Source organism: Eurytemora carolleeae, unplaced genomic scaffold (genome assembly GCF_000591075.1).
Source record: "Eurytemora carolleeae unplaced genomic scaffold, Eaff_2.0 scaffold10, whole genome shotgun sequence".
Lineage (NCBI taxonomy): Eukaryota > Metazoa > Arthropoda > Copepoda > Calanoida > Temoridae > Eurytemora > Eurytemora carolleeae.
In genome coordinates, this window is record NW_019396179.1 from 517,250 (window position 1) to 529,360 (window position 12,111).

A 12,111-nucleotide genomic window follows, 5' to 3' on the forward strand; every position below is an offset into this window, starting at 1 on the left:
TTAAAACATGATATTACATCATGATGCCGGGAAAGGGCTTTCTCAAAGTACCTTTCTTTCTCCTTATACAAAGTCAGAGATGTAAACATTGAACACATTATAAACCATCAGAACTCGAATAGAATGTGCCCCCCCCCCCCCTGGTACCATCTGGTGATCTATTCAATATTTATAATTCATATTTCAGTAATTAATTTACAATTATAAATTGCGTAAGAAAGGGGGGTTTGGGGCAAGGTGACCTCTATCCATCTATCTCTATATATTTGATAGTATAAGAGTTATATGTTGAGAGAAGGACTCAGTCAGTTTTATTTTAGTTCTGATCTGAAACAGATCGTGGAAAAATCGTGGTATATGTAGTGACTTTTAGTGTACTGCTGACGACCATTGTACTGTACACGACTGTACTGCAGAGTTGATTCTCTGTAACCATGGAGCTAACAGGTATAACATTTATTACACATTAATTGAACCAAGGTACTAATGTAAGGAAAATTAATTGCAGTCGCGTATATATACTCTTCGTTCTCTCTGGGCGGAATTTGTAAACAAGAATAGATGCATCAGTGTTCGTTTTGTATCCGAGGAGGTTAAAAGCATTTAATTTTGATAATTTTGATAATTTACATAATAGTTTCCTACGAGTAGAATATGTCATTGATTTTCAAATCAAATCAAATCAAATCAAATATTTATTGCACGAAGATTAAAATTTAAACAATATAAATATCACATAGAAAATTATTATCCTCGTGAATTAACAGATGAATATATTTATATATAAATTTATAAACAGATCCATGAAAAATTACTATATGTGTTTGAAAACCGCTTTTAACGTAAACCAGTTCATACTTTGAGTTGAGTAAGTAACATAAATCAGCTGCGTTGAGGTTATTCTGAACACAGTGTACAGGCCTCGTTTTAGACTTAATTCAAGATGGTTCCGATTTGTTTAAACAGAGATATCTTTCTACTCAATAAACTGTCAAATAATTCAAGGATACTATTGTAAGTCAAGCATATGCCCTATTGGCATGTCAAGGGTTGCTTGAATATTTTTATATTTAATGATAATGTATGTTTTTAATAAATATAACTATAGAGAGTTGTCTGGAGGAAAACCTAGTGAAAGGATCAGAGAAGAAACAAGAATCAAATGCACAACCAACAACTTGCATAAAATGGAGGTAAATATAGATCCAGGACTTTTTAAAGCACTTCGTTAACAGTTAATCTGATCTGTTGAAAACAAAATCAGGGTAGTCGTTCGTTTTTTAGCTAAAAATGGAACGTATGTTTCGTTAACGGTATTTACCGATCGTTTAACGATCTCAATTGTATTACTAGTGTTAGCATGGAAGATTTTTTAGAAAACGTTAACGAGGCCAGGGATCAAAGTAAGGTAAAATAAAAAATTATTTTTTCATTAATAAATCTTTAAGGAACGTGATGGTTATTTTTTGTTTTTGCTTCACTAAGAATTTGTTTTTAAATCTCATCTTTTGTTCATTTTTGGGAAAAAGGATTTGTGTGATTTTTATTACCTAATTAAGGGAGTGACCGGCAATGTATGGTAGTTGAACTGAGAATGCAGAATTGTATAGAAATTTTTCAGGATTCATTTGAAGAATAAAAAAACTTTTTAATGGTGTATAAATACCGAGATTAGTTTTTTAGGAAAAGGTTGAGATAATAAAAATTTACTCTTATTGTAAAAAGAAGTTAATTTGATAAATTAATATGAACAAATTTCTAAATAATGAGAAATTCAACATAATGAGGAAAAAGAAATAATTTATTTTAACATTGATTAATTGAGAAATTTCATCGAAACATATATTACCAAACAGCTAAATAGTTTACTGTAGAATTTTTTTTTTCTTCATTTTTTGGGAACCTCCATTAAAAGTGGAGCATATAGTTAAAAAGAAATCTGCAAGGGAAAATTAACAATGTGTCGACCATTCTTGACCAGACACAGATGATCTGGGTACCATTGTAGATCGAACATGCACACATATTTTAAATTATTTTTATTTGCCTTGAAAATAATCTATGATTAATTTTAATTTTAATGATAAACCCTTTGGGCCGGCTACGATTTTGCCTTTGAATCCATCGGGGGGTTGAATTTGTTCTTCAAACATTATAATATTTGAAGTTACTCATACTCACACTCGCCAACTCCTTTCTCTCTTTGTTCTCAGATTCAAAGCACAATATAGAACCTTAAGATTTGACAATGCACCCCAAATCCTTCTAGAATACAGGGGTAGAGTTTAATCTCTCGTTTGTAAATCAAGGCTGGGGGACTTACACAACAGACAGCTAACAGACAGTTAACAGACAGCTAATAGATAGATAATTAACATGCCTACCAGAGAACTAAGGAGGACACTGGGCCAATATACAGACAGCTCTTTACATAAAGAGCTGATTGGGGATTCCATTTTTCTGGAACAAAATTTCATTTTGGAAAATGAAATGATCCGCAAAATTGTTGCATAAACCTGAATTCCAAACTGTAATGCTGTAAACCTTTGATATTTAAAACTGAGATTCTTTTTAACAGTATTTATAGTTTTAAATGTCAAAGGTCCACGACATTAGGTTGCAAAAAATAAACGTTTATAAAAATCAGAGTTTGTGGCAAAATATTAATTCAATAAGATATTTTCTTTTAGATATATTGTTGCAATCCTTGGATCGATGGGTATGGGTCTGATCTATGGATTGAAAGTTAATATTTCAGTCGCCATCGTAGCAATGGTTAACCACACTGCTATAGGTCTTTCACAACAAATAATAAGATTGATAAATTTGTTATTTTTGTCAGAAAATATTGTAATTTGAGATTAAACTATTTTCTACGTTTTAACCGAAGGAGTCAGCATTCATGGTGCTTGGTAAATTATGTTAAAAAATGTAAAATTTGATTCTTTGACCATTATCTTCACTGTCAACAGGCGCCCCCTCTAGTTTTTTTGCCCAAGCACTCTTTTTTTTGGTTCTTTCCACCTTGAAATGTCACTTTTCAGAAGAAAAAAATCAAAGGATTTTTTGGATAGGGTATACAGACAGAGCAAAAGTTGCATGTCAAAGGATAAATTTGTATGTTTTCGCGGAATCTGAAAACTATGGAATTTGCAAGCACATTATATTTACGAGAAAACTTGCTTTCGTTGGAAACCCTACACTTGAAATTACATACAGGGTTTCCCAAAAAACATTGGAATTAAATGACGACTTTATATCGTCTTTGTTCCAAGCGGGATTATTTCGTAAATGTGATTTTGTAGTATCACAGTTAAAACTAGAAGCCTCTGGGTTTACAACATGTGGTGCACTATTTTTTTAACCTCCGAAGTTGACGGAGATATTAAGAAATTTGTCCAGATTCCAGTTAATTAAAGATCAACAAAACTGCTGACTTGTTTACGGTCAATTTCAAAGTTAAAAAGAAGGTATATACCACATCTTGGAAAGCTCACTAGACGTTTAATCATTTTATGATGCACATTTATCAATTATCAGAAATAAAAGACGATATTCAAGTCATCTCTCAATTCCCATGTTTGTTGGGACTTCCTGTATTTACGAAATTACAATTTGTTGTTTATCCAAACAGCATTGACTGCCGAGAACAGTTCTCATATTGGAAACTTCTCTGTAACAGATGATCATGGATTGGACAAGGGAACAACAGAGGAGGTAGAGTCAACATTTTTTTAACGAACAAAAATCAATTCTTTTTTTACGTTTTTATTTTTCTGAGTAGATGGGACCCTTTGAATGGAGTTCTAAACAGCAGGGCGCAATATTAAGCGCTTACTTTATAGGATACTTCATAACCCAGGTAAGTTGGAACACGCATTTTACTCAAGACTAGGGATGGGCATCATCGGTTTTTAACTTTCATGTTTTTATTTTTAAGAGGCCCACAACTATTTGGAATAATTATCATATAAAAAAGTGTCTTCTCTTAAGTTTGCTTTATCATATTATGCAAAAACCAACACATTTTTTTCAAATAAATGTTCTAAAAGTGATTAATATAATGAAAGGAAAATTAAAAATTAAATGCAAGAATACAAATATAATATCTGCACATTTCCCCTCAAATGACACAAATTTTCAAGATGGGGCCAATTGCCTTCATTTTTGAAGCTACTTTCTTCAGATTTTACATGAAGGTCAGATTATCAATTAACTTTAGGAATGCATTTTCAAATTGGGAAAAAAAAATAAAAAATTCAATATTATGCGTCCCGCATTTTTCGCGTTTTTTGAAAATATAGGTTTTCCTGATTTTATGTTGATTATGTTGGGTAAAATCCTTCCTGATTATTTTGATGAATTAAAATTTTTGTTGATTTTTCCTTCTTTTGTTTCCCGCCATTTTTCCCTTAGAAATTAAATTTGAGGTCATATCTTCGTTTTTGAAGTTTTTCTGCTCAAACGTTGGATTCAGATCATAATTGATTAGACATAGGTTAATAGGGTACAGTTTTAAATCTGACATTCACCACTGCATTATGTAAATAAATTCCTCTGTTTAGTTGCCTGGAGGAAGACTGGCTGAACTGTATAGTGCTAAGTATGTATTCCTGGTTGCTGCTCTTATGAACGGTCTTGGAGCATGTCTTTCTCCTTTGATGGCGTTCTGGGACTACAAGGCGCTCATTGCCATGAGGGTCATGCAAGGTCTTGGGGGGGTAAGTTAACGCACATTGATCCAATTTTTGCATGATCCAAGCCAACACAAAATGTATTGTATATACATTTAGTTCGTGCTTTCCAGTCTGGACTACCCAACGTACAGTCGAGTTGGGCCCAGTGCGTGTTTTGCGACAAATGTAGCCCGGCAAGATCACAGTGATCAGAGTCTGGCAACCATTGGAGAACTATCGGAGAATTATTTTCAACGGATAACCCCTGCACTTATTAACTCATTGTAGACCCCACATTTGTATTGGAGACCCACAGGTTTTTGTCGAAGCCCTCAAGCTTTTCACCAGGGACGAAAAAATAGGGTTTACAATCAATTTATGGAACGAAATAAGGGGTTTCCAATTACCATGGCAGAACCTTTCAGTACTCCAAAGATCATTATTTCAGAATCCTTTCTCGAAACCATTTTTGGAAGCTGTTTGCCGAGATAATTTTTCACAAGCATTTTTTTGTATTCTACTTTCCCACAAGCATTTTCTTATAAGCATTTTCCCACAAGCATGTTCCCATGCATGTTCCCATAAACATGTTCCCATAAGAACATTTCCATAAAATTTTCTTTTAATCATTTTCAAAAATATAAGAAAGTGATAACCAGATAACTCTGGAATAGGAAGACGACTTTTAGACTCAATTAAGACTATAAATAGTACATTTAACAGATGACACAACAATTGTGTGGTTTAAAAACGCCCAATTTACTTTATAAGTGATTTAATAAAGATTTTTCTACTAATTTTTTTTTAAATTGTTTTATTATCTTGTCTATTAAGGGGTTTACGTTCCCGGCTATGAATGTAATGATAGCCTCCTGGAGTCCTCCTGATGAGAGATCAACCATCTCATCAATTGCATACTCAGGTAATTAAAGAGATTGTTCACAAGTTTTAGTAATGGTATAATTTTTTAAAAATTTAATCTGTTTAGAGTTTAAATTTATTCGGAAACCAGAAAAACGTATTATATCACTTCATGACATAACTTTAAAGGAATTATATCTTTGCCGCCACAAACTCTGATTTTTTAATCGCAATATCTTTGCATGCAAGCGTTAGATATTTCAAACTATGAATTTTGTTTGATTATATAATGTTATATATATGATGTCAGGTTGCATAAATTTAGAAATTGAAATATTGAGTTTTTGTCTTTCTAATACTCTCATATTGACTTCAATATTCTCATATATTGTTGTTTTACTGTATTTTTCCAAAAAGGTAAAACTATAAAGAAGATAAAGATTAAATTTGATCGACACTTCTTTAACGGTCGTTAACGACGACCCTTCGTTAACGATCGTTAACGAAGAGAGGAAACCGACCTGAAAGACATCTGTACTTAAAATTTAAAATGTACTGCTAACAAAGTAAATCTAAATACACATTTTAGAATGTAAAATCAAAATACTGAACATTTTACAGTGTAAAATCAAAATACTGCACATTTTACAGTGTACAATCATAATACTGCACATTTTACAGTTTAAAATCAAAATACTGCACATTTTACAGTGTAAAATCAAAATACTGCACATTTTACAGTGTAAAATCAAAATACTGCACATTTTACAGTGTAAAATCATAATACTGCACATTTTACAGTTTAAAATCAAAATACTGCACATTTTACAGTGTAAAATCAAAATACTGCACATTTTACAGTGTAAAATCAAGTACTTTTTACACAGCTAGCAAATTAGCAACTTTGTAAAATCAAAATACAATTTTGTACAGCGTAAAATCAAAATTCACCTCTTCAGTGTAAAATCAAAATACACTTTTTACAGTGTAAAATCAGAATACACTTCTGCAGTGTAAAATCAAAAAATGTTTACCGTGTAAAACCAAAAAATTCTTACTAATGTAAAATCAAGTACACATTTTACAGTGTAAAATTAAAAATACTGCTAACAAAGCAAATCCCAATACACATTTTACAATGTAAAAAAATACAAAAATGCTGCACATTTTAGTGTACAATCAAATACTTTTTACACAGCTAGAAAATTTGCAACTTTTTTGATGAGAATAAATATTCGTTAGATACGAATAGACTTTAATTCAAAACAAATAAAGAAGACTTAGTCTTCTATTGGTTTCTACCAAAGAATGAAGAAATTTCAAGCCATTGTAATATAATGTAAAATAGACCTTAGATATTTAAAACTGTGATTTCTTTTAGATCAAATGGTTAGTGTTTGTAATACAAAAGGTTGAACTTGATATAGGAATTGGAAAATTTAAGGTTTTGGCAAAAACTCAAGAAAACATTTATTTTTAAGGAACCTCATTGGGAACTGTTGTTTCAATTCTTTCCTCTGGATTGCTATCTTCAACACTAGGCTGGGCATCTGTTTTCTATATTCAGGTAGAAAACCTGAAGAAAAAAATTAATACAATCACGAAACTTCTCATTGCACTCTTAGAAGATTTTCTAAACATGTGTGTAATGTGTACATCGTTTTTGTAACAAAATATTTCTCAACGAACAAAATTGTTTGTGAACTAAAGTATTATTCGTTTTATTTAACGAACAATGATTATGAACTAAAATTAATGGCATCGTTCAGAAAAAAAATATCGTTTTTCAATAAATTCTTTAATTCCTTCTAAAAGTTGTTACAGTGATATCTATACCTTTTTTAAACGCCAGTTATGACTTTAGACCAAAAGCATGGAACACAGCCATTGTGCAATGTAAACAGACCCTTTTCAATTTGTTAGTAAGTTAATAAAAACTAGTAAAATCCTTTGCTTTGTAACAACATCATATACACATAAGTATTGATAAAAAGTCGTCTTACTATTTCCAAGTTTTCTGGTTATCACTGTAGTGAACATAGATATTTCGGTTCCAGGTGTATTTTCCTTAGTTATGATATTTTCTGAATCACAGGGTGGTTTGTCTCTGGTTTGGTGTGCTTTATGGACTGTTCTGGTAACTGATTCACCGGCAGATAACAGGTTGTTAGCTTTTATTGACATGTAAACCTTTAACCCATATCCTGATTGGGCTATTTTTGTTTTATAAAAATTATTTATTCATTTATTATGTAGATTATCAAAACTTTATTCAGGATAATTGTAAAAAATAAAAGAAAAGGAAAGATTACATAATTCTCTAGGTTTGCCAGTGATATTGAGAAAAAGATGATATCTGACAGTAAACCTAGCAGTACTCGGAGCTCTAGATCCGCTGCTCCATCTATACCCTGGAGATCCATCCTAACTTCAATACCATTCCTCACCCTCGCATTCTCACACTTTTGCAACAATTTTGGATGGTATCTCTTTTCTCTGTATTTTAAGTTAATTAGTTAAAGATTGATTATGAATCTTTTTTTGGTTCTTTTTTTTATTTCGTTCGGCCCCCTTGCCTGTCCCAGCCGCAGCACTCGGCCCAAGGGGGGGGGGGTAGGGTCAAATTGGTTTAAGGGTGAAAAAATAATTTGCACTTATAAATTACAAGGTTATTCGATCAAGTATTCTAAATGATTTTTGGCGTTAAAGCTAGAAGGAAATCCTAATCGATTGTACACTTGTATGTTTAGATGGATGGATTTTCTAATCCTGATATCTTTGCAACTCAATGTCGTAAGCCTTTGATATTTCAAACTTAGATTATTTGATCCAAAAGAATTCAAAGTTTGACATATCTAAGGTCAACGACATTGTGTTGCAAATATATTTGGATTTTACGAAGAGAGTTTGTGGTAAAGACTCAATTTGTTTGTCAAGGCCAGCTCATTAAAAATTAAATGTTTTTTTTTACGTTTTGCCTCACTTAGCTTTATAGGGCTAAAGAACCATCAAATAATCGACATAATCTAATATGTGAACACAAAGAAAAGAAAGGCAGATAAAACTTGATTTTTCTAGATTTGACCATTATTGTACTTTAAGGATGCCAATTTTATATTGAGTAGTAAATATTGTTGAATTATTTGTCAAAACTTGGTTCAAATTCAATATTTAACAACAACTCTCAAATGTAGATTTATTTTAGAATTTAGTTGTGTAAGTTCAAAAGTAACATTTAACAAGAACAGAAGACAGTAAATATAGCGCCTGAAATACCAAAATCACAATGGTTTGTATTTCAGGTATATGCTGCTGATCGAGCTGCCCCTGTTTATGAGAACAGGTCTGGAGGTGGATATGACAATAAATACAATCATCTCTAGTGTTCCTTTCTTTGCTAACTGGATGTGGTCTGTAGTCTACAGCAAAGGTCTTCAATGGGCAAGATCAAAGGATTTGATCAGTCTCACCCTTGCAAGGTATCCCAGTGTTTTGACAGAAATGCTAACCAAAAAAACCTATTATGATGACTTTAAACTAGTTGAAAATTGGTTTCATTCTCTTTGGGTAATTCTTTTTAAAATATTTTAAGGCGTTGGAATGTTTTATAGATATGACATTTCATAGATAGGAAATTTCATATGTAGGAGATTTCAAAGAAAAAGAAATTCAAAATCATAGACAGAACATTTAATAGATATGACATTTCATATACAGGACATTTAATAAGAAAGGAACTTTCATTTGAAATGTCCCGATTATATAATTTCTTATCTATGAAATGTCCTATCTATGAAACGTCCTATCTATAAAAATTATTTAAAGAAATGTCCTATCCATGAAATGTCCTATCTAAATGTCGTATCCATGAAATTTCCTATCCATGAAATGTCCTATATATGAAATGTCCTATCTATGAAATGTCCTATCTATGAAATGTATTTAAAGAAATGTCCTATCTATGAAAAGTATTTAAAGAAATGTCCTATCCATAAAATGTCCTATCCATGAANCCAATTTGTTGTATCCTAGGAAGATATCTGTTTGCATGTCAAGTATACTTCCTGCACTTTTCCTTCTCATTATCTGCTGGTCAGGACAAAATATTCCGGTCATCGTAACCCTCACCATCCTTTCCGTAATGTTCTATGGAAGCATGTTCTCCGGAGTATTCTCAAACCACAGCGATCTGGCTCCGAACTTTGCTGGAACTCTGATGGCAGTCACAAACATGCTAGCCACTATACCAGGTTCACAATTTTAAAATAAAAAATCAAAAGTTTTGTTTTTAGTTTTCTTAAAATTAATTGAGTTTAATAAGTTTTACACCATAATGTTGCAAAGATATAGGGATTAGAAAATTTGAGTTTGTTGCAAAGACTCAATTCCTTTCCATTAATTAGTATATTTGATGACAAAAGGGGATGTTCGTGCAAAATGTATTAGCGATATCAATTTTTTTTTCGTTTGATGTTTAGTGATGTAAAACTTGTTAAAAGTTCGCCGATTAAAACATTTTCAAATAATGAATTCCAAACTAATTTTAATTTTTTGCTCAAAAAAAGGTGAATTGAATTCTGTAGAATGTAACCTTTTAAGCATTGCTGTGAAAGAATGTTTTAGATTTGTAGCTTTACAAACAAACAGATATGAGCTATTTTATCCCAACCGGCATTAAAAAAAAACTTTAAAATTCTTTAATTACCATTTCTTTACCCGTATGACGATTTAGTGGGGGGGGGGGCCACCCAATCTTTGCTTTTTTTCTCTATACAACGTCTAACCTTAAACTTTTTAAGATCTAGATATTTATTTTTCGATGTTTAAGTTGACCCATTCAACTTAGAATCTCAAAAGCTTAGAATATTCCCTTGGGTCTCCCGAGTACCCCATCCAAATATTGAGGCAAATCGGTCTGGGGGTTTCTGAGTTATGATTGGACAAACAAACAGACAGACACCAAGAGATAACAACTTTAAATATAAAGATATAGAAGATACATATTTNAAGGGTTCCTGAGTTATGATTGGACAAACAAACAGACAGACACCAAGAGATAACAACTTTAAATATAAAGATATAGAAGCTACATATTTAAAATTTATTTATTTATTTAAAAAGGCCACGAAAAATAGATTTTACAACATGTGTAACATGTTAAAATTTCTCAAAAGGACTTTTTAACCTATTTAAAAAACCTCCATTGCACCCTTACCATTACAGTTCCAGGTATTTTTTAATTCGCCTGGCCTTGACAAGTTGTACTGGGGGGACATGTGTCACATTCCCCCTGTATCAACTCTAGGGGTAAAATAAAGCCCAATCGGGACAGGGTTAAAAGTCATGAAATTTTAATATGAAAGTGTTTAATAAATACGAATGTTAGGCAAAATAAAGATTTTACTTTACTTACTAGATGTGATATATATAATAGGGTACCATTCTTTTCCAAATTAAATCTATGTATACGATACCACTAAACATTTTTAAACGACCACTTTTTTATCTATTTTTCAGGTTTTCTTGTTCCATTCCTAGTTGGCCTACTGACTGAAGGGCAGACAGGTTTAGCTCCTTGGCATATAGTTTTCTACATAACAGCTGGTATACTACTAGTAGAAGCAGTAGTCTATACTCTACTAGGAAGTGGGGACCTTCAACCATGGAATTGAACCTTTAAGCATCCATAGCATGGGTGCGAAGGTGCAGGGTTACTCACAAAAATGCGCCTGTAATGACGACCTACAATTCATTTAAAGGGACTGTAAGTTGAAATTACAAAGTAGGAAAACGCCTTTTCCGATAACCTAAAGTTGATTAAATCTAAAGATATAAAAATCCATCTCTTTTTATTAAAATTTGAGCCTTTTTAAAATCTAATTGATTATTTTTAAAACAAAATAAACATTTGTTTTTGGTCGCAGGGATCCAATGTGTAAAAAAATCGTTGCAACCTTTGTGAGTAACGCTGTATAAACAGCACAAGGAACCTGTAGAGGAACTGTATCTGTGGAATTTAAGTTAGAGAAAGAATTAGGTACTTCAGAGATACAAGAGATACAATACTGTGAAAATATTGTCGTCTATTTTTAAGTGTGCCCTGGATTTTTGTTAGAAATATATGAGAAACATTACACAATTAAAAATCCTTAGCGAATTTTCAAAATTATAAGAAATACCCATGACACGCCGACACTGCAGTTCCACAGCTCTTGCTTTACTAATGTAAGTCTTGCAGTTGCCGTAAATTATGTATATTTATTGTTTGAAAGATTTCTAAAAATGTTTTAAAGGTAAATACTAAAATGTAACTAAATATTCTCGTTTAATAAAACCTGCGCCAAATTATCAGTTTCTCGAGTGCGGGAATCTAGCTGCTGTGTCATGGAAAATAAATTTATCTGCGGAAATCAAATCAATCAATCAATTTTGAAACAAACTAAGTACATTTTCGTGTTTTTAGTTTTTTATTATAAAATGTCCCAACCCAACTAATCTTGTTTCAATGCTTGTATATATCTAAATATTTGAGTAAATAAAGTGATTCGCAGAAAGAAATTTGAGATATCTAATT

At 31.9% G+C, this 12,111-nt stretch overlaps 1 protein-coding gene across 2 annotated transcripts; it reads left to right on the plus strand.

The window, feature by feature from the left end:
- The first annotated feature begins 244 nt into the window (after positions 1-244).
- LOC111697354 (sialin) lies at positions 245-11,882 on the plus strand. 2 transcript variants are annotated; one of them, XM_023467336.1, is made up of 14 exons: positions 245-447; positions 1,109-1,193; positions 2,691-2,794; positions 3,635-3,717; positions 3,785-3,862; positions 4,566-4,721; positions 5,511-5,598; positions 7,019-7,104; positions 7,633-7,700; positions 7,862-8,020; positions 8,840-9,016; positions 9,570-9,787; positions 11,055-11,240; positions 11,518-11,882. In XM_023467336.1, the coding sequence occupies exons 1-13, from the start codon at positions 435-437 to the stop codon at positions 11,207-11,209; spliced, it is 1,470 nt and encodes a 489-aa protein (XP_023323104.1). In that variant the 5' UTR covers positions 245-434; the 3' UTR covers positions 11,210-11,240; positions 11,518-11,882. The 2 variants fall into 2 exon arrangements, with proteins under 2 accessions (XP_023323104.1, XP_023323103.1); XM_023467335.1 differs by having other exon boundaries at positions 11,055-11,882.
- Positions 11,883-12,111: the final 229 nt, after the last annotated feature.

Coding starts and splice junctions, on each gene's coding strand:
- LOC111697354 (XM_023467335.1), top strand. Junction 3,863..4,565: donor TAGGATACTTCATAACCCAG/GTAAGTTGGAAC, acceptor TCCTCTGTTTAG/TTGCCTGGAGGAAGACTGGC. Junction 8,021..8,839: donor TTTTGCAACAATTTTGGATG/GTATCTCTTTTC, acceptor TTTGTATTTCAG/GTATATGCTGCTGATCGAGC.